Here is a 26,542-nt window from a genome sequence, read left to right as displayed (position 1 = left end):
CTGATTGGGTGAGTTGCATTGTCCTGTCTTCAAGTTCACTGATCTTTTCTTCTGCTTCACTTAGTCTGCTGTTGAACCCCTCTAGTGTATTTTTTAGTTCAATTACTGTATTCTTTAGCTCTGTAACTTCTATTTGATACTTTCTTATATATTTTTTTACCTCTCTGTTGAAATTGTCACTGTGTTTATCCGTTCTTCTTTCAAGTTCAGTGAACATCTTTATATCCTTAAGATCATTATTTTGATCTCTTATTTAGGTAAATCCCTTGTCTCCATTTCATTAAGGACTTTTTCTGAAGTTTTATCTTTTTTTTTCATTTGGAACATATTCCTCTCTCGCTTCATTTTCCTTGAGTGTCTGTGTTACTTTCTATGTATTAGATAAAACAGCTATCTCTCCCAGTCTTGAAGGTCTTGCGTAGTAGGTGCATTTTATTGTTCAACCCTGCCTTAGCTATTGGTTTTTTCTCCAACTTTTGTGATTCTCTAAGCAGACTTTACTTTCAGTGGCTCTCAGTAGTAGAGGATGTGACATTACCTGTCAGTATTCCAAAGGAGAGGATCTCAGTTAGCTCCTACATGCAAGCTGATTAGAAGTTAGACTCTCAGACAGCAGCCTTTAAAGTATACAACTATATACAGTCTTTTGGGACTGCCTGCCCGTTATAGCCAGGCAATTTAGAGTTGCCCCCTTTGCAACAGTCTCAAAAGTTGGAGTGCTAGATGAATGTACAAGTTCCTTTCTGGGAGATACAGCAACCTATAGCAGGGCAGAGGTAGAGCACAAAAATGGCATCCTTTGGCCTTCATCCTTGGCTGTGTGCCAAACAGAAACCTGCACCTCAGGCTGAAGCTCAAGCATATCAGCCTCTTTCACAGAAAGACTGGGGTGTGTTTTTTAGTCTGCTTTCTGTGCAGTGCTTTGGGGATGGTAGCTGGCCAATAATTGTCTCTCCATTTGTTACAGTCACCTGGGACCCATGAACAAAGCCCTGCTGGCCACCAGAGCAAGGTGATCAAGGAATGTCCCCTGGGTAGCACCCACATAAATTTGGGGTATCAGACACATGTACAAGCTCCTCTCCAGTAGACACTGGCACTGTGGATTATGGCAGAGGGAGAGCATAAAAATAGCGCCTGACCTCTGAGGTCTCTGGAGAGGATTAAAGTTTGCTCTTACATGTGTGTTTAGATAGAAGTTTGCTACTTAGGCCATAGCTATGAAGATAAGCTAATATGCCTCTTTCACAGAAAGACTGGCTACCTTGGTCTATTGCCTTTTGTGCTCTGGGGGTGGTAGCTGCTTAAGAACTCTTTCTCCTTTGGTTGGAGACCCGTGGGACCCTGAAGTGCAAGCCCCATTTGTCACCAGAACCAGGCAAACCATGGGCCTCAGCTGGAAGAATTAGTGTTCCAGAGGAGGGTATACGTTCCTTTTCAGGAGTTACCGGTGAGCTGGAGCATGGCAGAGGGAGAGCACGAAGATGGCACCTGCCAGCTTCCATCCCTGAGAGCACCCCAGTAGGCTCCTATATGTGTATTAAGTTAGATGCCTGCTCCTTAGGCTGACACTTTAACATAAGCAAATATGCCTCTTTCACATAAAATCTGGGCACCTCTCAGTTGGCTGCTTCTGTGCTGGACCCTGGTGTGAATCTGTCTGAGCATGTGAGCCATTTAAGAGCCATTTCTCATTTTTTTTTTAAATTTCTAATTTCTTTATAGCCTCGTGGGTCTCATGAATGCAAGCCCTGTTGGTTTCAAAGCTAGATGTTTTAGGGGGTATGTCTCTCAGGTGCAGGTCTTAAATGTTGGGGTGCCTGATGTGGGGTTCAAGCCCTTCACTCCTCAGGGAGAAGCTCCGGGTTTTGAGTTCACTCCCAATTGCGGGTTGCCTTGCTGTCAGTGGGTTTATGGTGGGATTGTGTCTCAGCCTCTTCTACCTGCTTCAGTATGGTTTTTTTTGTTTTTGTTTTTTTTTCATTTGCCCAGTGTGTAGGAGTTGCTCAGCTAGTTTTTAGGTTGCCCCCCACCCCCCGAGGAAATTGTTCTGTATGTAGATGTAGATTCTGTGTGTCCATGGGAGGAAGTGAGTTCAGAATCTTCCTACTTTGCCATCTGGAACCAGAACTCTCTTGTTATTATATTAATATAAGCAACCAACAGTCTTTAAAGAAATTTAATAATATACATATAGAAAATAGGAATTATATTTTTAAAGATACTTTATATTTTCTGATCTATTTGCTCTTTATTTACAGATTCTTTTTTGCAGAACCAGGATTTTAAGATACACACACACATGCACACACACACACACACACACATTTCTCATAGTCCAGGACTGATGGAGACCCACATCTACTTTATTTTGTAACTTGGATTTGCATCTGGCGTAACTAATCTATACTTTGCCTCCTATTTTGTCAAAGGGAATGTTTATTTTTATACCTTAAGCTTTCTTGTGAACCATAAATCCTAATTTCCTGTTTTTATTCAGAGTTTATATCAAGTTGCTCCCCAGATTTTTCATTTTTTTTGAAAATAGCTTATCCTTAAAATGTATATATATTTTAACTAATACTGTTGTATAGCAAGCAGCCTGAAAATTTAGTAGTATAAAGTCATAACCTTTAACTTTTCTCATGATTTTGTGTGTTAGGAATTTGGGAAGGCAGTTCTAACTTGTGGGTTTCTCATAGTTTTCATCAGATGTCATCTGGGGCTATAGTTATCTGAAGGTTCTACTGGGCTATGCATCTACAATGGTTCACTCATATGGCTGAGAGTTGATGCTATCTGTTGGGAGCTCAGGTGAACCTGTCAACTGGAGCACTTATATGCTGTTTGTCCAGCAGAGTGGCCTTGAGATAGTTGGATTTTTTTACTTGGCAGCTGGTTTTCTCCAGGGCAAGTGTTCTGAGAATCATGCAGAAACTTTTCAGACTTTTAAGTGTTTTTTAGACCTATTCTTGGAAGTCATGTAGCATCACTTCTACCATGTTTCATTGTTTGAAGCAGACACAAGCCTACCCAGATTCAAGGGGAAGTGACATAGAACACATGATGAGTGTCGGAAGAACTTGTGGGCAATATTTTAAAACTACCTCATTGTTCTTTAAACTTTGCATATACTATACTTTATATATAAAATGTACTTTACATATAACAAGCATAGATTTTAAGTGTTGAGTTCAATCAGTTTTGACAGTTATATAGACCCATGCATCTACCACCTGAAGAAAGGAAGAGAACATTTTTTTCTCTCTGTAAAGTTTCCGTGTGCTTCTTTCAAGTCAGTTCCCTCCCCTCTCTTCCATAGAGGCAACCACTGTTTGATGTCATTTACCGCAGATTAGTTTTTCCTGTTCTGTGAAGTTATATCAATGGAATTATGTACTATATTTGTGTGTGTGTGTGTGTGTTTGGGTTCTTTCATTCAACACAAATCTTTGAAATTCATCCAGGTTATTATTATTATTATTTTTTTGTGGTACGTGGGCCTCTCACTGTTGTGGCCTCTCCCGTTACGGAGCACAGGCTCTGGACGCGCAGGCTCAGCAGCCATGGCTCACAGGCCCAGCCGCTCTGCGGCGTGTGGGATCTTCCCGGACCGGGGCACGAACCTGTGTCCTCTGCATTGGCAGGCGAACTCTCAACCACTGCGCCACCAGGGAAGCCCCATCCAGGTTATTGCATGTATCAGTTGTTATTTTTTATTGCTGAGTTGTATTTTATTATATGACTCTACCACAGTTTATTACCTTGCCTGTTATTGGACATTTGGGTTATTTCCAGTTTATGACTATTATAAATGAGGGTGATATGAACATTCTGGTATGCATCTTCAAATATTAACAGGGTAGGGCTTCCCTGATGGTGCAGTGGTTAAGAATCCACCTGCCAATGCAGGGGACATGGGTTCAATCCCTGGTCCGGGAAGATCCCACATGCTGTGGAGCAACTAAGCCCGTGTGCCACAACTACTGAGCCTGCGCTCTAGAGCCCACAAACCACAACTACTGAGCTCACATGCCTAGAGCCCGTGCTCTGCAACAAGAGAAGCCACCACAATGAGAAGTCCACATATCGCAACGAGTACCCCCGCTTGCTGCAACTAGAGGAAGCCCGCGTGCAGCACTGAAGACCCAACTCAGCCAAAAATAAAGAACTAATAAATAAATTTATAAAAAAATTATCAGGGTATCTTTAGGAGTATTATTGTATTATTATTCAAACTCATAGTGTTTCTATGCCTAAAGATCTTCGATAAAATTTACCTCTCTCTCAAGATTTTCTGTTAAGCTTCTTGGATTAAGGAGCCTACAGCCTATAGGATCTACTAGAGGGAGCCTATAGTCTATAGGAACCTACAGCTTATAGGGTAAAGAAAGAATGGAATGGTATCTTATCAAGAAAACCACTCCATCTACATCATTCATCATTTTAATTACATAAAAGCTCAGAATGAAAATTTAGAGATGGCTGAAGTTAAAAAAATTGGAAATTCCCCCTCAAAACCAACTTCTCGTCTCCACTATTCCTCAAATCTCATCCACTAGAGGTAAAAAACTATTACTTTCCAAATTTCTTCTGTGTGTGCATGCATGTATCTGTGTAGGAGGAAGAAGATTGTGTTGTTGGAGGACTGGAACTTCATTATTGACTACAAATTTGAGCTCAGTAATGAGGACACTTATGCCCTTACTAGGTGACTCTAACTCTGAGATATTGCTGCTGTTGCCAAAAGGGAGAGAGAGTCATTGTGTCAACTGTTGTAGATAGTTGTCTGCTCTTTGGCTATAGGCAAGTTATCTCTATCCCAGTTAGGAGTGGAAGACTGAAGTAAACCACAGTGCAGGCTTGGAAGGGATCCCATTTTTGTAAGGAAAGGCTAGGGCCTCTGCTATGAACATGGGTGATTTGTTAGAATATGCTGTTGAGACTACCATTCAGATAATATTCAATATGAGGATTATTAGATTTGCCTCATGAATTCTGCCCAGTGGTCTTGAATGCAAAACAAGATTAATTTGAATATGTAGAGAAGAAAATAATCTTGGGATTGGTAAGAGGCTGACTTTTTAAAACAGGCTGATGGTGTCAATTGTAAATTTAAAATCTGTATATGCTACATAAATCTCCAATTGTGTACTAGATTAATGGTGGTACCTTGGGAAATTAGGTCAAAATAAGTGGACAAATTATGAATCATACATGATAACGATAATAAACAAGACATTTATTTTTGATATTCATTTGGGGGAAGGGAGAAAAGTCAGTTTGCTCTACCCAATGATGGTCTTTCTGAAGGAGTCTCCATTCATTCTGTAAAATTGAATAGGTTGTTTAACCTCAGGGGATTTTATGCTGTTAATTCATAAAGAGAACTTCCTTTGATGAGAGTGGTTATAGGGTGAGCCTTTGTGAGCAGCTTCGCTGGTGCACAGCCAGACTCCCTCTCTGAGTGAAGCTTTTCCCACACTGGCCACACAGATAGGGTGTCTCTCCTGTGTGGATTTTGCCATGCAGGATACAATTCCCTCTGGTGTGGAAACTCTTCCTGCATTGTGCGCAGGCATAGGGTTTCAGGCCTGTGTGGACTCTGATATGAACAATTAAGCTTCCTTTCTGACTGAAGGCTTTTCCACACTGATCACATCTATAGGGCTTCTCACCACTATGAACTCTTCTGTGAACAGCGAGGTTACTTTGATTCCTGAAGCTTCTCTGACAAATAGCACACTCATAGGGTTTCTGTCCAGTGTGGAGTCTTTCGTGAACGGCCAGACTACCTCGTTGACTAAAGCTTTTCCCACACTCCTTGCACTGATAAGGCTTCTCTCCTGTGTGTATTCGTTGATGTGTAACAAGATTGCCTTTGGCCCTAAAGCTTTTTCCACAGTGGGTACACTCAAAGGGCTTCTGACCAGTGTGGATTCTCTCATGTAACGTTAGACTACCCTTTTGCCTGAAGGATTTTCCACATTCCTGGCACTCATATACCCTCTGTCTCACTCCAGGTGAATCTTCCTGTAGTGTCTTAGAATCTGGGGATTTTTGTTCCAGCTTCTCTCTTCTGAAAGAATTCTGGAAATCCCAGCTTGAGGATCCTGTGGCCTCAGAGTGATCATATTTGTGGTGGGCTTCTGTCATCACATCTGGTAAAATGAGAGGGAAGTCATGTAAGAGGCACCAATATGCTGAGTGAGAAGAACAGGGAAAAAAGAAACAATGCTTTGAGTGCTTATAATGTGCCAGATATTATACTATAAACTTTGCATAGATAATTTAATCCTGAAAACAATCTATTGCTACAGTTAAGAAAGTGAAAGTATAGGGAGGTTGTCAAAGATTGTGCAGCTAGGTAGGCATAGACTTGGGATTCAGGCATGCTCCATAGCAGTGTACTGCCTCTAAATTTAGTTTAATTTAGCCTCCCAAATAGTATTGTGTATAGACATGGTTGTTTCCATTTTAAAGATAAGAAAACAGGCTCAGAAAAATTAAGAAAACTATATACGATCAAATTAGTGCCATACCCAAGTTCTGACACCAAAACAGGTGTGGATCCAGGTTGTGTAGGGCCTAAAGTTTTAAAATTTTGGATGGATTTCACTAAGAAACAGTATAAAAGTAGGGACAAGGCCTTGAAGAGACCAATGTAAGGGAAAGATCTTGAACCTTGTTTCATTAGTTTCATAAGAAATCCACTTCTGCTCTAGTCTGCTCTCCTAACAGTGGAGTAAGCTCCATGATATCAGAATATATGTAGCAGAATCCTTGGTACTTTACATCTATTAATTCTAATCCCTGCACCCTGCAAGACAGAGCTTATTGTCCCATTTTACAGATGAAGAGGCTGGAGCACAAGAAAGTTAAATAACTTGTCTGATAACACAGATCAAGTCAGGGCTATCACAGAATCTGATCCAAGGAATTTTTCCCTTTAAAATCCATGCTATTTCAATCTGCTAAGCTATGGTGGAACTGAAGTCTATTTTGGTTTGGAAGTTATTCTCAACACTTCCTATGCAGATATTGACAGTACTCTCCAGTATTGCCCTGCATATGAGGCTTCTACTGCACTTTAAATATGGGTCCATTCATCACTAATAATAGTTTTCTTGGAGTCATCCTAGGGAGATTTCAACTTGTTATTCAATGATTGTGCTGAGATTTAAAACTGCTCATTCATTCTCTCAGAGACTACCTCCATATCAAGGCTGTTGTGCTCTGTTTCTACTATTTCTAACTCCAGTTTGTAGGCTTTCCCTGTAATCCCTAGAAACGGTGAGCTCCACCAAAGGAACATCTTCTCTGTATCCTCAGCCTGTTAACTAGTGCTGAGAACAGGGACACTGATTATTATGAGTTGAGGGCATCCCAGCAATCAACTGACTCACTGAAAAATGCTACATTCTGGGCATATCTTCCATGACAGTCCAGCAGAGTAGCTGTTGGAAATCCAAACATGTCCACTCCTGCTGTATGACCTTAATCACCACCTCTTCATATGATTCTTCCATGGGCTGTTCTTGAGTACCTGGGGAGGGAAAAACAAACAAACAAAAACAAAACAGAACAACAAAAACAAACAGGAAAGGACAGGAGAATTGATAAGTGAGGAGAATAAAGTCAACAGGAGCTCCAGTTTGGGGTATGAATGAATGGAGGAAATCTTGATTGCCTAATGTAATGTCAGTCACCTACAATGTAACTGCAAAATGAGCCAAAAGGTACCATGACCACTTATAAATGAGTCCAGGAGGAAGCAGGAGGTGGGAAAGCAGAGAAGACATAAAGCAAACAAGTATCTCTTCTTGCCAGTGCCAAGATAATGGTCCATCCTATTTGTACCTTAGCTTAGCCTTAGCATGTGATTGGAATCGTCCACTTCCTTCCCCTGCCTAACAGCCTGCTATTCTATCCTCCAAGCCTCCAAAGGAATTCAGAATATAAAAAAAAATTCAGCCATCATGATTGATTCTATGATTGAAATGGCTCCAGCTCTCCTCTCCAGTCCCCTCTAGGTTATTAGGACAGAACAAGAGATTTCATATTTCCTTTTGGCACTTCTTAGGAGGCTCCAGATGCTTCAAGGTATGAGAATACCAGTTCTGAGGAACTATAAATACTTGCCAATTCTTGGAGAAAAAAAGACCTACTTCAGACTCCAAAACCAAGCCCAAGGCACACCGATTAGGGTAAGTAGCTTGCCCCTATTTCCAGAGCCAGTAAGGAGTCAAGGTGAGGTAAAGGCTCAAATCCAAGACTTTTTGGATCCAAAGCCTATGTCCAGACAATTCTCTACTTTCTCGTCACTAAAAAGCTGGTGAGAATTCTTATAAAATGAAATAGAATGGAACAGAGCTTGACCAGACCTTACTATTCTTCCAGATCCTAGGAATCCTCGTGTTCCACATTATCCTTTTGTATTTTGGGGGGGGATATTCTTCTTATTTCAGGACCCTAATTACTGAATACTTACACTTTATTTATGCAGTGGTCCAATGTATAATCTTTGTTTCCCTCTACTATGTCCCATGAAAATGCTGGCCTCCTGATTTAATGAAATAGCAGTGTGATGCTACAATTCTTTGTTAACCCAAACACCTGGTCTTCTTGACAACTGCCCTTTCTGCTGCATGTTTTGATGACTGGAGAGGCATTTAAACTCTTTATTTGGAGGACTCAGCTCCAATTTGCAGTACAAGACACAGAGCGATGCCCTATCAGAGTGTCAGGACACTACAACACCGTTCACTTGGAAGTGGAAGGTGTTACTGCTCAACCACACATCCATCAAGAGTCAGTGGAAAGTATATAGGTACCTGCTACCTGAGGTTGGACTCTGTCTCTGGTTAGTCCAGCAAATAGTTTGCTCAGAACGTGTGGGCAGCACTTACAGCTGTGCCTCTCCACATGTTGTGAGATATTCAACAGGAAACAGCTCAGCTGTGTCTCAGGAACCTCCTTGATTAATAAAGGGAAGTTGTCGTATTTTTCTCCCTAGATTCCACAAATCTGAGGAATCAATTTCCTGAAGATTTTGGATAAAGTCACTTTATAGTAGAAAATATTGCTTCTATCAGAAAGGCCATTATATCCTGTGGAAAGAGCTCAGAATTAGGCCATGAGAGACTTGGATTACCCTTCTCTCCCCTTAAATGACACTGGGCAAGTAACCAAACAGCCCTGACCCTATTTCCTCACTTACTAAATAGTCTGATAACACTGTATTATCAAGTAGCTCTTGGGAGAATAAAAGAACCAAATGTGAAGGGCCTCTGACATGACCTACAGGTTTAAGGCCTAAAGTTGAGAGTCCACAGCAGAGGACTAGGATTGTTGCTTTCTTGAGGGATAGTTTAAGGATTAGGAGATTCTGGGGAGGGGTGATTATTTTCTCTGCACACCTGAATCCACTTTGTCCTTTCCTATTCTCCACCCAACGAAGTTTGTCCTTTCTCCCTTTCACCCACCTCAGAGAGACTGCACTTTCTCCTGTGCGTCTTCTGAAACCCTCCCCGCGGGCCCCGGGGCACACCTGCCTGTGGTCTCCCCGTCCCGCGTCTCGGGGTGCAGGGCCTTGCTCCACACCCGGCCGTGCTGTGCGGCGGAGGGACCCCTGCTTCTACCGACAGGCTCTCCCTTCCCGCCTCAGGTCTGCCCCCACCCCCAAACCCCCGGGCCGGCCCTGCGCGCTGGGCCTCAGCACCCCTTTCTCTAGTCCAGCTGGACCTTTTCCTAAGGGCCGCAGACCTCTCCCCACGCAGCTGGCTGCCCTGGGGAGTCCAAGCTGGCCAGGCCTACTCAAGGCCCCAGGGGGCTCAGGGACCGCGGCCTGCAGGCGGGGCCCAGCCTCGCTTGGGCGTAAGGACCCGGCCGGCGGCCTCACTCACCGCAGCGGCGCGCGCCCGCAGACAGACAAAGGCCGACAACAAGCCCTCAGCAGCGCCGGCGCGAGCGGTCCGGACTACAACTCCCAGGAGGCTCCGCGCGAGCCTGAGCGGGGGCGGGCCGCACCTCGGCGGCCCCGGCTTCCCCGAGTACTGTGGGAAACGTAGTTCGGCGATGCGACCGGCCGCTCGGGCTCTGCGGGTCTTGGTGCGCGCTGGGCGCTCAGGTCCCTCCTGTTTGGCCCCGAGCCAGAGATGCCGACTTGTTCGCGGATGTAGAGCGGGGGCCGAGAGCACCAAACGGCCCCTCAGATTAGCCAGGCGTGGGATGGCAGGTTGGTGAAGCCGTCCGCTGAGCCAGGACAGGGGGAACCCAGGGTTCTGAAGCAAAGTGTTGGGAAGAAATGAGTTGATAAAGCCTCGGGTGTTCAGGGGGTTTTGCGTTGAGCCGCTGCATGAGTAGAGACTAAATGTGTAATTAGAGTTCTGAGACAAGGAGCAAATATTTCAAGTGAAGTCTGTGGGGAAAGAGGACTTGGAACATCACAGGAAAATTTCGAGAGCCTGGAGAGGAGAGCTATGCCCTACCGATCCCATCAGTAAGAATTTGCACCCTAAATAATGGGTAAGAGATCAGGTTTGGAATTGTCCTGAATTTGCTTGTTGGCTCCATCACAACAGTCTGGAGCCAACAAGCAAATTGACTAGCTACAGGATTCTGGACAGGCTTCTTACCTGGTGGAGAGCCCAGGATAGGCGCAGGTGACAGCTACAGGGGCCAGGTGAAGGCTTCTTGAAAGGGCCAGGGTCCAGGCCAGGCCACCCCGCTATCCTATTGCTTCAGAGCAAAGGCAGGTATGTGAGTGAACCCAGAAAAAAATCGTTCTGTATGTACTCCATGAATTATGGAGAGAAAACAGTATTTTCTAGGGTAATAAATTAGATTTTTTTCTTAACTGACTGTGTGTCTGAAGCATTGAGAAATTGTAAGCCCTGAAAATCGGTGTTCAGGGGCCAAGAGCTGTTTTTCATGGGGCTTCTCTGAAGAGCCACAAGTCAAATCCCTGGCCCTGTTGTATGATACTGGGAGGGGACAAAGGTTGATTTTGAACATCCATGAGTTAAAGGCTGTCTAAATGCCTCAAGCCACCTTCAAATGCATTTTTATAGGATCCTGGCCTCTGAGAGGGAATTGGTCAGGGAAGACTGGCATTAAAGTTCCTGGGGGCTTTAGGCTTTTTGGGCTTCCTTCCTCCCCCTTGGAATCACCTTTGTTTTCCTTCATCCTGGAGCTCTCCTCAGTGTACTTCTCTCCAGGCTCCCTGCTCCAGAGCTCCCACTCAGAGACTAGTCTATCCTGTTGAATGAGGAGTTTCACAAGGAATGTTTCCACTTGCTATGTCCTTGTCCTCTACACCAAAGCCACCTGTTAAACAAAACAAAACATTTAATTTCACACAGTGTACAAAGTGTAAGTTATAAGTTGATTCCTAAGTGTCTGTTATTACTATTACTAACAACACATCGGTACTTAAGTTTGTTGAACCTTTATGTCCTGAGCCCATTTTAAATGTCAGGTACTGTGCTGGGTTTTGGGGACACAAATGTCAACAAGATACACTCTCTTCTAGAAAGGGAGCTGACAGTCTAGTTGAGAAGGCAAAATGAATGCTCTTCCTCAAAACCAGGGCCAACAGCTGTCTTACAGAGAAGTCCCTGAGTGTGCAGGGGAAACTGCCCTGAGGGCCCCACTCCATAAAGGCCCCTCAGCACAAATGCAAGGCTCCCTGTGGTACTTCCTTCATTATTTGTTCCAGAGTCGGAAAGAGAAAGGGGTAGGGCATTAAGGGACGGGCACAGTCACTGCTCTTTCTTTCCTTTTACAGCAGCCACAGACAATTTTCGTAGCCCAGGTGGCACCAAGCAAGGGCCAGTCCTTGCACCTGATTGGGTGGTGCTGTATGAGTATCTCTGCTCCCTTCTCTCGCAAGGCTGTGTCAGTAAGGCTGAGTGTGTCACCCCAGGGCCCGAAGTCATTTCCCCTGCTGATAAACAACACCATGCGCCTAGAAGTCCTATCAGTTCTGTTGGGGTCAGGATCAGCTGTGGTTGTTAGGACGTTTCAGCTCCCATTGTGAAAGTAGAAGACAAAGCTTTGGTGGGAGAAGGTAACTGTAAAGGGGGAATGTTGTCACCTTTTTCAACAAATCTTAAGCTGTCTCAGGAAAGTGGACACATTGAATAGAAAGTGGAGGAGAAAGCGGTTAGTAATGGAGTTGATGAGACCCAGATGAGACCCACCCACTCCTCCCTTGACAGACACTTAGCAGTCTTTACCCAGATCCTACGTGGGGCCCAGTCCTCAACCACTGCTTGCATCTTAACACACACTCAGCAGGAAGGAGGGGAGCTGGGCAAGGGTGTCAGGAATGTCAATTTGAAAAATTGCCAAAGAACTAATACTTTACTTCACATGCATTTCAGAACATCACAGAAGGATAGATAATTCAATAACTTGTTATGACAAAAGGCAAACCATTTGGCGAAAAAATAAAGGTAAATGTTTATCTAACTCCTATGCCAAGATAGCCTCCAGGTGGATTACATGTGAAAGGTAAAACCCAGATCCATAAAAGACCCAGAAGAACATATGGTTTAATAATTTTATAATTTTGGCCTAGGAAAGGTTTTCCTAACCATGGTAATAACAAAGGCAGAAACAATAAAGAATAAGATTGCTGGATTTGATTGCATTAAAATCCAATACTTCTGTGTCAAAAACACCTTTAACTGAAGTTAACACATGACAAGCTAGGAAAATATTAATAATTGTCATATTTAAATAGATCATACAAATCAATAGGAGAAAGAAAATATTTCAATGGAAATTTGGCAAAGGATAGCAAATCACACACACAAAAAGTAGAATTAAAGAAAAGTACTTAGACTTACTAATTTTTTAAAAGTGCTAATTGAAACAAAGAAAATTTTTCCCTAGCTAGTGAATGGCAAAATATTGCAATGGGGACAAAATATTGCAATGGGGAAATGGACGTTTTCATCCATGTGTAAATTGAGACAGTCATTCTGATTAGACATTTGCTAATATGTTTCAAAAAGTCCTAAAAATATACATTTGACTTCCACAGTTTTTTTCCTCAGGAAAAGAAAAAATGAGGTAACTGAATCCTAAATGTGGAATGAAAGCTGCAGAATTCTACAGTAAATTCTAAAGTGAATTACTGACTTGGAAAGGACTCTTGGTTCCTTTGAAGGGAGGGGCTGCCCCAGAAGCTTGCATGAGATGGCATGATCCTCAAGGGCTTCATTTTCTGCCATAATCTCAACAGAGTCTTTGGATCTAGAGTGGTAGAATGAGGATCTGCCCTCCTGGAAGAGTTTATCAGAATAATTTCCATTATGCCTCAAGTCTGTGTTTACTCCCCCCATCAGAAATGCAAGCCCCTTTAGTCATCTCTTAAGAACTGTGTTTTATGAACCCCCATCCCATCCCACTATTCTGTACATTCACTGAACTAACCAGTCTTCCCATACCTCAAAACCATTGTACTATGTCCAGCATGGAGACCAGTGCTTGGGAGAAAGCTGGCTTTCTTTCAGGCCCCTCCTGCTCAGTGGCCATGCTCGAGTAGCTGGACCTACCAGAAAGAAAGGAGTCTGTGGTTTAGTGCAATCCTCTGGAAAGGTTGTTGATCCCTCGGCTAGAGCCTGCAAGTGTCTCTTGACTTGCCAGCTATTTCTCAGGGCTGGAAGTCATCTTGGCCTCTCCTTGGACAAGCCAGTCCTGTTCTCTGCAGCTATTTCTGTCTCTTTGCACAATTATGTCTTGTGTTTGATCTCACTATTCTTACCTGATTTATAAATTCAGGATACTAGTAATTTGGGCTTAATAATGCCTAGTGTATGCGTCTTAGCTTTTGTAACCTCAAAATTCCCTCAACTATTCAGATATAAATTATTTATCCTTAAGGGATCTATTTATGCAGGCTTCAGCTGTTTTTAAATTCTTGCCATTTATTTCTACCATGTAACTAGCTGTGCCTTTCTTCATTTAGCATCTTGAGGGAGTTGCTTATAAACCAGAAGATGGGAAGGAAAGTTTGGGGGGTGGGGACAGATGCCCTACACTTGGTATATATTTTCTTCTATTTCCAGGACTATGGGCCCGGCCATCATTTCCTGCTGAGCTTCTCATGCCCAGAGCTGATTATTCTGTTTGATATCATTTAATGGGGCTGCCTTAAGGTCCCTTTAGGATATATGTAGGGGCTGCTTGGCCCAGAAAGAGGAGGTGCCTTTTGTTGTGTGGGTGAGTGTTGTCCTTTCATAATGACCTTCTGAGGAAATGTCATAGGGGAGCACAGCCCATTTTGTAGCAAGGCCTCGCATTTTGTAAGAAGTCCCAAGCATGAATGTGACTGCAGGTGGGAGCTAGAAGTTGTTCCTGCTCAGGTTATTTGTTGGATGTTACTTACTACCACACCCAAGTCCTGAGCTGTGGTCTTTTGAGCCAGGGTTCTTCATCTGGGGCCCATGGATGGGCTCCATGTGGGTCTGTGAACATGCAAAATGGCAAAAGTGGACTTGGAGGCTTTTTAGGGCAGATAGTACATACTTTTCATTAAAGAGTTGGTCAACCTCCAAAAAGATTAAAATGATTGTTTGAGAGAATCCTTGAATAGCAGAGATAGATCATTTTAAACCTTTTTCTTCTAACTTTTTATTTTGAAATAATTTTAGACTTACAGAAAAGCTGCAAAAACTAGACAGAGTTTTCACATTCATCTTTCACTAAGCTTTCCCAATACTAACAGCTCACAGAATTATAATATGATAGTCAAAACCAGGAAATTAACACTGGTATAATATGCAGTGGTACAACTTAACAGTAAGTGACTGACCTTATTTAAATTTCATCAGTTTTCCCCCTGCTGTTCATTTTCTGTTCCTGAATCCAGTCCAGGATCCCACATTACACATAGATGTTGTGTCTCCTTTAATTCCTCCTATTTGTGGCATTTCCTTATTTTAGAGAAAAAAATAAAATCTGTTGGTAATGATAATATTAAAATGCAAGATAAATGTAGGGACATACAAACTGTCTGCCTCACTGTCTTTTTTCCTTCTTATTCATTTTCCTTTCCAAGCAAAACTTAAAAATTAGCTTTATTTTTATTTGGTATAACTGAAGTAAAAAAAAAAGGAGTAATGATTTTTATTTTAAAATATGTAAAAAATACAGTTGATGGTTGTAAAAGGCTTTAAAAGTTTCAAAAGTGTTTTGGATTAGTCAGACACATTTTTTGAAATATAAAATACACAATTGTAGTAATCATACAACTGATTTTACTGTGTAGTAAACAATTTACCCTTGCCCAAAAGAGGTCTGACATTTGTCTTTGGTTTCTGGGAGGTGACCTCTCGGCCCTTGGAATATCATGCTTGATAGGGGTATCTTCATCCGGGGCTTTGGGTCATACTGGATAGTCTAAAAATGTGATTTAGGGTGCAGGCTGCCACATTAGGTAGTCTTAGGTTGGGATGTGGACACTCCAGGGAGTAGCAGTGTGATGTAGGGTGGGAGCTTTGGATCATGTGGTATCTACTAGTCGACCTCCAGAGGTGATGGAGACTGGAGACTAAGTCCAGCTACATGCGTGATTAATCATGTCTATGTGATGGAGCCCAGTAAACACTCTGGACACCAAGGCTCTAAGGGAGCTTCCCTGGCTGGCAGTACTCTGTGCATATGATCACACATTAATATTTGGCAAGCATTGCTGACCTGACTCCATGGCGAGAAGAAAGCCAGAAGCTCCATGTTTGGTGCTTTCCCCCAACTCTGCCCTGTGAGCTTCTTCCTGTGGCTGATTTTAGTCTCTATCCTTTCCCTGTAAAAAAACCATAACCCTGAGCACAACAGCTTTCAGTGAGTTCTGTGAGTCTTTCTAGCAAGTTATCAAAGCTGAAGGTGGTTTGGGGAGACCCCCAAACTTGAAATTGATGTCAGAAGTGAGGGTGGTTTTGTTGACTATTCCCCCAGCTTTGCAATTGGCCTAATTTGCAATGACTTTAAAAGTTGAATCTGAACCCCACGAGTCTTTGCACTTGAAGATAAAAATCATTCTTCTCAGGGCTTCCCTGGTGGTGCAGTGGTTAAGAATCCTCCTGCTAATGCAGGGGATGCGGGTTCGAGCCCTGGTCCGGGAGGATCCCACATGCTGCAGAGCAGCTGGGCTGGTGCGCCACAACTACTGAGCCTGTGCTCCGGGGCCCGCGAGCCACAACTACTGAGGCCTGTGCGCCTAGAGCCCGTGCTCTGCAATGAGAAGCCCGCACACCGCAATGAGGAGTGGCTCCCGCTCGCCGCAACTAGAGAAAGCCTGCGTGCAGCAACGAAGACCCAATGCAGCCAAAAATTAAAAAAAAAAAAAAATTCTTCTGCCAAGACAAGAGATTATTACCAGTAAAGTGTCATTTTATATTTAGCAGATACATTTCAACTAAAGTTTCCTTCCTTATATTTCAGTGTGTTTCATTTATGAGAATACAACAGAATAGAACTGGTCAGTTTCAGACCTGAAGTTATCTCACTTTTAATGAGGTTTTATAACAAATATTAGAGTTCTTCTAAATACAGTGGAGATTAAACCCAGCATAGAACCACTATCTTGAAAGCCTCTGATCATGACCTGTGGCAGCCTTTTATTGGAGGCCACACATGTATCTGTCTAGACTATGGAACTTTAAAAAATGTCTTGTGTGTTTTACCACTATCTAAGTTCCTCAGGACTGAAGAACAGCTTTGTAGACTTGTTTTCTTTTAGAAATTTCCATCTTAGTGCTACGTACATTTATATAATTCCAGTGGAGGGGATGGTGGCACATAGTTTGGCAACAAGAGTATCTTTTCAAATATTCAAATCTAATAGAATTGAGTTGAGCATGTCTTTTCATTATGGGAACCAGGTACCTCAAAGTGCAGAGTATTTTTCAGGCACTCAAGTTTACCTTGATGGTTATGAAGTTTCTGAAGACAGAAGTCCCAGTGTTTACTTAAAAAGAGAAAAGATAAATTATAGGGTGAATGCTGAACTGATGCTTCACATTTTCAAAGACTGCTGTTTTCAGAGCACTATGAAAATGGACTTTAACTGAGGAGATGGTTTATGTTATGGCATTTTGGAACATATTTGTCATTTTAAAAATTTAAATATATGCAAATATGTCAGTGGGAACATACTAACACATCACTTTTTGTGCTTTTGCCCTTTTTATTTCTGAAATCCTTCCAACTGTTTAAAAGTTCCAAGTTTTAAAAAATACTGTAGTCTTTAGCATTAGCATTTCAAATGTTGGTAAACTTTTATTTATGAGTTTCCCAGTATTTGAGTTTGAACCTGCCAGTTTATTAACTAGAATGCTTTAAAAATAAAATGTGTTGCACTAGGAGTTGAAATGAGTTGTTTTTAACCCATAAAACAAGCTGCTGGGCACTATTTTTCTGTGGTTTTCTGAATAACATTTTTAGAACTGTCCTCAGTGATAAAATTTTAAAATATTTAATTGGAAAATATTTTCCATTTAAAAGTACTTGCTGATAAATTAGTGACACAATATTTTTCTGTAATCTTTCTACAACTAAAGGAGAAGTTGCTATAATTTTGGGACCTTGTTCGTATTCACATGTGGTTCTCATGGCAGAAGCTCCAAAGATGCCTGTGAAGCAGCACTGTGATTCAGTGTCTCTCAAATACATTCACTTGGCAGAGCCCCTGATGCTCTTTGTGGGACTTTATAAAATAAACGTTATTTAGCAGATGCTATTGGTGCCCCTCTCATCTCTCCTGATTTCACCTTAAGCTTCAGTGGACAATGTTTCCATGTGTGGAGGGCTCTCACCTCAAAAACTTGAGTTCCTTGCCTGAGGACTTTCTTTGGCCACAGGAATTTGCCTGGCCTTCTGAGTGTCGCAGGCCTCAAGGGGATTAATGCTTTCGGGAGCCACCTCAACCAGTGACGACTAGGAATTCATGGAGAGATAGCTCATCTTGCCCCCTTCTCAGCAGGACAGTTCTGAAGTGTGTTCCATGTTCTCTCAGAGGGCCCCAGTGGGCTTGCACCCCACTTGCCCACAGTGGTAACCGACCCTTTCATGCACACTGGATTGATTTTTCCCTTCTGTCTCTGGTTCATTTTCCTACTGCCTGATTGTGCTTCCCAAATGACTTGCCCTCAAATCTTTGTCTCAGGGTGTACTTTCTGGGGAACCCAACAGAAAACAGCAAAGCAATCTGTCTTATTGGGAGGTAAAAAGCTCTTCAAAACTACTTGAAGGAATGTGGGATTAAAAGAAATCAGTAACCCCCAATAGGAGAGAGGATATATTACTAACAAATCTGATGGACCAAGAGAAATGGATGCAACACCACACACACACACACACACACACACACACACACACACACGGAGACAAGACAGTATCATTTTAAATCAGCATTTATGATCACAGATTGAATAGTAAAAGAATAGGAAGGGATGGGAAAGTGGGCTGAGAGAAGCCCCAAATCATTAAAGTCTTAGCACTTCTGTAAAGAGCAAATAAAGTTTGGTGTGTTTATTGCTAGTTTTAGATGTGTTTAAAATGAGGCCAATACTGTTTTAGGATGACAACCATAGCATCAAAACTGGGTTGTCTTCCTGCTTAACTGTAGTAAAAGATGGAAGCAGATGGGAATACATTCACTCATCTAAAGACAAACAGACAAGGAAGAATAAAAAGTTGGGCTTGGATTGCCAGAGTCTACAGTATGTGTCCTCTGAGGGCGAAGAATTCCCTCTCCCCTCCCATGTTCTGTCAAACACTTGCCCTCCTAGTTTTACTCCTAACTATTTACTGGCTCTAACTCCTCCACTCTTCCCTCTCCATCATTCCACAATATGTGAGCTTTTTTTCTTCTTCTGGATTTCCAGGATAGGTTCCTAAATGTTGATTTGTCTAAAAAATCATTGTCATTGTGCATTTTAGGTACCTGATAAATACTAAGTCATAGTGAATACACAGAAGTGCCCAAGAATGGACTTGGGAACAGTTCCGAGTCTGATGCTCTTAGGAATAGATGTGTTTGTGCAGACATTTATGTTTATTACATAAAATTTAATCCTAACAACAATCTGATGTAGCAGGAGGCATTGCCATTCCCTCCACTTTAGAGAGGTGTCTATCTTGTGCCCAGTGTCTCACAACTATTAAGTGGGCAATCTGGGATTCTGCCCAGGTCTGACTCCAAGCACCCTTATTTCTTCCAACTCACTGGGCTGTCTTCATGGGATGTGCATTGACTGCACCTGGAACAAAGTAACCTGGAAAGGCTTTATCAAATATGAACAGAGGCACTGACATTAATAGTAATATTAAAAAGCATTTTTTTGGTCAACAACAAGTGACTATATATATATGCAGCATTTAACAAAAATTACAATCAATATTAAATACACTCTTTTAAAAACTTTATGAATTTTGTTATAGTTGACATAACATTTAGAGTTAAGGAATATTTGACAAACTATGCTCTTTAGAAACTTGAATTTACCATTATCAGTTTATATTAAGTCAAAAGGTAGGTATAGATTACAAAACAATAAAATAGAATTAATTGATAGAGCCTAGAGCCTTTCCAGAATTTGCAATCTTTACAAAGTATTATAATTCATTATGATATGAAGGGAATCAATACATTATAACAAATGAAGGCTTACAGGCAATAACCCCTTTCCCAATTTAGCAAAACTACTAACAATGAATGTTTCTATAGTTATCACAAAATTGTGCCACTTAAAACTTGCTCAATTCTTTCTTAAATAATAATTGGCTAAAGTGGGAAACTAAAGAATATAGCAAAAGAAAATTCACAGAAAGTGTTTTATCATCATAAAGAAAAAAAACATTCAATTTATATTTCTTGGAAAGGGTGACTCAGAGACATATAAGACAAAAATACTATTAATAAAAGGAGAAATAAATTAGAAAACACAAAAGCTGAAAATTATAAACCTCAAGAAACACAACTCACTAAAAAATCTGATCAAGAAAAACAGATCAATATGTACAAGCAATACTATAATTAAGAAAGCATTTGGCAAATAAATAAATAAATTAACAAAAGAAAGAGTGTGGCAAAGATATACTTTATTTTGTAAAATTATAAGCAAATATTATGATGAATTGTAACTCAAGTACTTTTGGAAAATTTAATAGATATTTTGGTGTCTTTGGTTTCACTTATGACCACCAGAGGGCACAGTAACTTTAAAATTTCTTTTTCCTTCCCTTTTCTTTCCTGGGAAGTCCTGGATGAGTTCTGGGCTGTTTATTTTAGCAGCAGCCCTGGAGTGGGGGGGTGGTTGGTGGTGGTGGGGGTGGGCTGGAGGAGGAGCCAGCCTGCTTGAAGCTTAAGTGTTAGTTTCAGAAGGGATCAAAGAGATTCGGGTTTGCACACCTTGTTTTGGAGGGAACATCAAAATGAAGATCCTAGGGCCCTGGTGGGAAAAGAAAAATACATGGAATTTATAGCATGAATTGGTAAATTCATATAGTTTCCAGGAAAAAAATAATGGATTTCTGAACAGGCAGAAAATGCTAGCTCAGGTTGCTGTTAAAGTCCACTCCAGGAGCACTGGAGAGTGAGGGACTTTGCCTTTCTTCTTTGTGTTGAAAGTGCTTTGGTAACTCAGAAGGGCAGAATTAACTGGCCCCTAACTTGTCCGTGCCCCAAGAGGGCAAGCAGTCCTTCCAGAATAGCAGCGCTAAATTAGAGAAGACGTTTGTCAAAGTTCCTTTCCAGCCCAAAGATGTTATTAAATAACTTCCAAGGGCCATCTTTGGCCCCATGGTGGAAAGTGTACAAATATAAAAATCACACACCTGGCACAAACCCATCCTTCTGCGACTTTGGGGAGATCACTTTAAATGACTCAAATAATGACAACGATCTTGCCTATGCCATGGAGCTGCAAAGGTTAATTCTGGTAGTAATGTTTCACTTTTTGAAAACATAAGACTGTCTGTGTGTGTAAGGGTTTCATGTTACCCAGTGGTCCTAGAACTAGTTTCTCTCCCTTAGACCTCCCACAGCGCTGTCAGTATGCAGTTTATGATCCTCGCACCCTTCTATGCTGCGTTAGCAATAGTTATATACACGTCTCCTCTTGACTACGAGAGCAAGATCTTGACCCAGTGCATCTGTGAACCCTCCTCGTTACTGAGCAGTGTCATACATGTAGCAGATTCTCAAAGAATATTTAGTAAGGGAATACATGAATATTTGTTCAGTAATCCCAATGCCTCCCATCTTCATTCTAACCCCCAGAGTAGCCAAAGCATACAGATTGGAAAAAAAGTGGTGAAACTGTCATTAGTCACTGTCATGGTTTTGTATGTAGAAAATCCTATGGAATATAAAAATAAAACCACTAGAAAATACTTGAATTTTGTATGGTCACAGGACACAGTCAATAAATAATTAATTGTATTCATACATAATGGCAATGAAGAATTAGAAAATGAAATAAAAGTACTTTCCGTAATAGTGTCAAAAACATCAAATATCTAGGAAGAAATTTAACAAAATACAAACAAGATCTCTATGCTAAAAGCTGCAAAATATTGCTGAGAAAAATTAAGGCAGACCTAAATAAGTGGAGAGGTATATGATGTTTATGGATTATAAGATTTATTTAAGGTGGCATTTCTCCTGAAATGGATTTATAGACTCATTGGAAGTCCCAGCAAGACATTTTTAGACATACACAGCTGATTCTAAAATTTATAGAGAATGGCAAAGAATCTAGAATAGCTAAAACAATCTTTAAAAAGAGGAACAAAGTTAGAGAACTTACCTAACCTGATTTCAAGAATTATTATAAACTAAGTAATAAGGACAGTGCTTATTGGCACAAGAATAGGCAAACCAGTGGGACAGAATAGAGAGTCAAGAAATAGACTCACACAAACAGTCAACTGGTTTTCTACAAAGGTACCAAACCAACCCAATTGGAAAAGAAGGTCTAACAAGTAGCATTCAAACACTGACTAATCATACTGAAAAAAAAAGAAACTCAACCCCTATCTTACTACATACACAAAAATTAAGATGAATCATAGCCCTAAAAATAAAAACTAGGACCATAAAGCCTCTAGAAGATTACATAGGAGATTATTTTTGTGATTTTGGAGTAGGCAGAGTTTTCTTAGGTAGGACACAAAAACCACTAATCATTAAAAACTAATAAATTAGCCTTCATAAAATATTTCTATTAAAATGGGCAAAGCACTTGAATAGACATTTCTCCGAAGATGGTATACAGATGGCCAATAAGCACGTAAAAGATACGCACATCACTAATCATTAGGGAAATTAAAATCAAAACCACATTGAGATATTAATTCACATCCAATAGGATGGCCGTTATATATATATTTATCTCAAGTGTTTTGGTGAGGATGTGGAGAAACTGGAACCCTTGTGCACTGTTGGTGGGAATGTAAAATGGCACTGCCACTGTGGAAACAGTATGGCAGCTCCTCAAAAAATTAAATATAGCAGTTCCACCTCTGGGTATATACCCAAAAGAATCAAAGCATGGACTTGAACAGACATTTGAATATCAATGTTTATAGCAGCATTATTCACAATTGCCAAAAGGAGAAACAACCCAAATGTCCATCCACGGATGAATGGATAAACAAAATGTTTATATACCTTCAATGGAATATTATTCAGCCTTAAACAGGAAGGAGTTCTAATACATGCTGCAACATAGATAAAAACCTTGAAGACATTATGCTAAGTGAAATAGCCAGTCAGAAGGATAAATATTGTATGATTCCACTTACGTGAGGTACCTGGAGTAGTCAAATTCATAGAGACAGAAATTTGAATGGTGGTTGCCAGTAGCTGCAGGGAGGGGAGAGTGGGAAGTTATTGTTCAGTGGGTACAGAGTTTCGGTTTGGGATGATGAAACAATTCGGATAGTGCTGATGGTTGCACAACAATGTGAATGTATTTCATGCCACTGAGCTGTATATTTAAAAATGGTTAAAATGGTAAATTTTATGTTATGTATATTTTACTGCAATAACAGAGTAACAAATTTTTTTTTCGTTACCACTGTGTACAGATTTGCCATCACAGAAGTTGTGAAGGCAAAGGCAAGCCACAACTTCTGCGATGCACCTAAAGGACATGGCAGAGGCTAATGCTTTTCTTTTCTTTTTTTTTTTAAATAAATTTATTTATTTATTTATTTTTTGGCTGCGTTGGGTCTTTGTTGCTGCACGTGGGCTTTTTCTAGTTGCAGCAAGCAGGGGCTACTCTTTGTTGTGGTGCATGGGCTTCTCATTGCAATGGCTTCTTTTGTTGTAGAGCACGGGCTCTAGGCGTGAGGTCTTCAGTAGTTGTGGCACGCGAGCTCAGTAGTTGTGGCTTGCAGGCTCTAGAGCGCAGGCTCAGTAGTTCTGGCACATAGGCTTAGTTGCTCCGCGGCATGTGGGATCTTCCTGGCAGGAGGATTCTTAACCACTGTGCCACCAGGGAAGTCCCTGCTTTTCTTAAATGGCACACCCCCAGCTTGTTCCAAAGTTCCTCAGAGGTGCCTGCAAATAAACACAGTCATCTAACACTTTCTGGGTGCTTGCTCTGTGTGTGGACCCTCTTCCAAGTGCTATATGAGTGTCGATTTGTGTACCCTCTCCACAGCTTTAGGAGGGAGGTAACCGTTATTACCCTCCTGAGAGAGGGGGTTAGTCAGGGGAGCCATGGTGATGAGCTTATCTATGGCCCCAAAGGCAGGAAGTGGAACCACCAGCCCCCATGGTCCAGGCCCAGGTTCATACCTCTGACCACTGTCCCCTGTACATCCCCTTTCAGGCTCTGCCAGTTCTCAGGCTCTCATTTCAGGTATTTGCTGTCCTCTTCTCACGCACAGCCCTTTCCACAGCAGACAGAATTCAGTCCTGTTTTGAGGAAGTGATCACATTAGGTCTGAGCCCCTAGCACTTCTGTGCCACTGCTGCCAAAGCAGCCCTCATGGGGCCACCTGACACTTCTTGTGGAAGCAGATAGACGGTCAAGCACTCTAGCCTGCTTGTCTCCTTGGGAGACTTGTTCTTTGATATATCCTCTCTTGTTTCCAAATGTTCTTTCTTTTTTAAAGAAAAGATGTTTTGGGTTAAGAACAATACAACTTGTAATATAAGAATATAGAAAAATAAAAAGAGGAAGAATTTGTTACTCATTCTATCAGAAAATCACCGTGAACATTTCTGGGGTTTTTTGGATGCATTTTAAAGGCACAAAGTTGTCATAATAGTAAATAAAAATTGTCCCCGCAGTTAAATGGATATTATTAATTGTAACATAACCATTCCCACACTGTTGGACATATAGGATGTTTCAAATTTGAAATTTAATGTTGTGTGGTGTTCTAAAGGGTTTTTTTTTCCTGATTAGGATAATTTTACACTATTCTCTTTTATTGGGCCGCTTCAGCTGCTGCCCCTCCCCTCTGGAGGTCCTTCAGAGGTACTCCTGACCATTTAGAGATTTTGGAACCCCTTGGTAAGCTGGTCGCAAAGACTTCCTGGGGCTCAGAAGTCACATCAGACCCCCTCCTCTGCCATGGAAGGCTCTTCTGCTCAGATGCCAGTGGATGGTAGAGGGGACAGCCACAGGAGACCCCAGCAGTAGACCACGTGTCGCCACATAGGGACACACGTCACCTCCTTGAGCAGCCTCTTGGCTCGGATTTGGGGCCCACAGTTTGCGGGTTGGTCTGCCCTCTGGGCATCTCATGGTCTGCAGGCCCTGTGGAGGTCCTAGGGGAGCTCGCTGCGCCCAAGTCAGCGTCTGTCACGCAGTGATTTACAAGAATTAAGAACAATGTGACTTGCAAGGTCGCCTAGCGAGTGTTTTATGAAGACAGATATGTTAGCAGTGGAAGCGCGGACGCTAGGCAGGCTCTGAGCGCTCGCTGCCGCAGGAGGGTCCGCGTCGGACCGAGGCGCGTCGCTGCTGGAAGCTTCCAGCAGGGGGCAGTGCGGGCACGCTCTCTCCTGACTGCACCAGGCTTTACGCTGCAAAATCGTTGAAAAGTTTGGAAGGCTTGCTCTTTGTTTATAATCTGAAGTTTACTAACTTCCACTCCAAACGGGATCATTCCATCCTGAAGGAATCCTTTTAAAATGCAACAGCGTATGTTACAATCAAGTGGAACCGATGGAGCTTGCTTTCTCACCTTGCTTTGGACTTTCATCACACTGGTGTGACAACCCGACCGCAGGTGGGGTCGGGCGGTGGGGAGCGGCAGGGGAGGTGGATTCCACCTGATGCAGACCGTAGGTGGAGACTGAGGGTGTTGGTTAAACAGACTCGCAGATTGAGGGAAATGCCTTTGTAGTGGTTCAGAGCTCCCAGTTAGATTTGGGTAGGAAAGAAATGTAACAATATTTTCCATAATTCCAGTCTAATTTCTTTCCATTTTATGCCTGATAGAGATAAGTCAACCACTTCTTGGTTAATTCTGCTGAGTTAGTGATGGCTCAGCCATTTTAGGTTTAAAACTGGCTGGCTCTCCCTTACCTCACCCTTGGGTTGATTCTAGGTAGGGAGAACAGGGCTGGATACCACTGCATACCTGGTAGCATGGGGCGGCTGGCCCCTTCTAAGGCCTTATTCTTTCCTGGGCCTCTGCTGACCTCTGCCTGTTCCCAGTGTATGTTTCATGTCCTCTGGGGCCTTCTGCAGAAGGACCAGGGAGGGCTCCAGGAGTGGCATCTGTGATCCCTGGGCTCCCTGGGACAGAGATCTGCTGAGATAGTAGCAGAATCTCTAGGCAGGGCCTCACTGGAGACTGTCCAAGTGGTTTCCTTTGATGCAGTTTCCCACATTCCAGTTTCAAGACTGAGTAGATCCAACTGGGTTATTTAACTTCCAGGTCCCACTTGGGCTGTTGGGAACTTAGGGATGCCCTCCCATGCCTTTCAGTTGGGGGACAGGTGGGGGTGTTATGGGTCGTCTATTGCTTAGGTGCACCCAGACCCACTACTCCCTGAGACACAGGCCTTTCTAAGAGGCTCACTGCTGTGTGTTCCAGGCTGTTGCCTGGTCTCAATTCTAGATCAGACTCAGACTTCAAGGTAGAGTCCACTCTTTGTCCATCCCCCAACCCTCATGTACTCAGCCTGAGGTGGGAGGGGGAGGGAGCATGGCCTTGGTGCTGAGCCTAAGCCCCATGCTTCCTCTCCCAACAGTTCCTTCCTCTACCCAGCTTGGAGGGTGCACACACACTCACACACACAGACAGACACACAGAGACACACATACAGAGACACACTGACACATGCATTAGATGATATATGTTGGCTTCTCACTTCACATGTATTGGTATATTGTGAATGAGGATGGTAGTGGTGGTGGATGACAAACCTCTGTATTTTTCTATTTCATCACCTTTCAAGTCTTTGGTCTCACACCTGGATGGTACTTTTTGAAATGAGAAAGTAAAGATGTATCTTCTTTATTGTCTGATTCCACAGTGACTCCCTTTCCCCAAAGCATCG

At 42.2% G+C, this 26,542-nt stretch overlaps 1 protein-coding gene across 6 annotated transcripts; it reads right to left on the bottom strand.

Annotated features, from left to right (window-relative positions):
* Nucleotides 1-5,218: 5,218 nt before the first annotated feature.
* ZNF32 (zinc finger protein 32) lies at nt 5,219-10,005 on the bottom strand. 6 transcript variants are annotated; one of them, XM_027111863.1, is made up of 3 exons: nt 9,906-10,000; nt 7,407-7,546; nt 5,219-6,161 (listed from the first exon to the last, which is right to left on the bottom strand). In XM_027111863.1, the coding sequence occupies exons 2-3, from the start codon at nt 7,474-7,476 to the stop codon at nt 5,410-5,412; spliced, it is 822 nt and encodes a 273-aa protein (XP_026967664.1). In that variant the 5' UTR covers nt 7,477-7,546; nt 9,906-10,000; the 3' UTR covers nt 5,219-5,409. The 6 variants fall into 6 exon arrangements, with proteins under 6 accessions (XP_026967664.1, XP_026967663.1, XP_026967662.1 ...); XM_027111861.1 differs by having other exon boundaries at nt 5,222-6,203; nt 9,906-10,005; XM_027111858.1 differs by lacking the exon at nt 9,906-10,000 and adding an exon at nt 8,492-9,890 and having other exon boundaries at nt 5,222-6,203.
* Nucleotides 10,006-26,542: the final 16,537 nt, after the last annotated feature.

Source organism: Aethalodelphis obliquidens, unplaced genomic scaffold (assembly GCF_003676395.1).
Source record: "Aethalodelphis obliquidens isolate GAN/ISIS:26980383/991018 unplaced genomic scaffold, ASM367639v1 scaffold11, whole genome shotgun sequence".
NCBI classification, from domain to species: Eukaryota; Metazoa; Chordata; class Mammalia; order Artiodactyla; family Delphinidae; genus Aethalodelphis; species Aethalodelphis obliquidens.
Note: the sequence above shows the minus strand (reverse complement) of the source record. Positions and strands in the feature narration are given on the sequence as shown.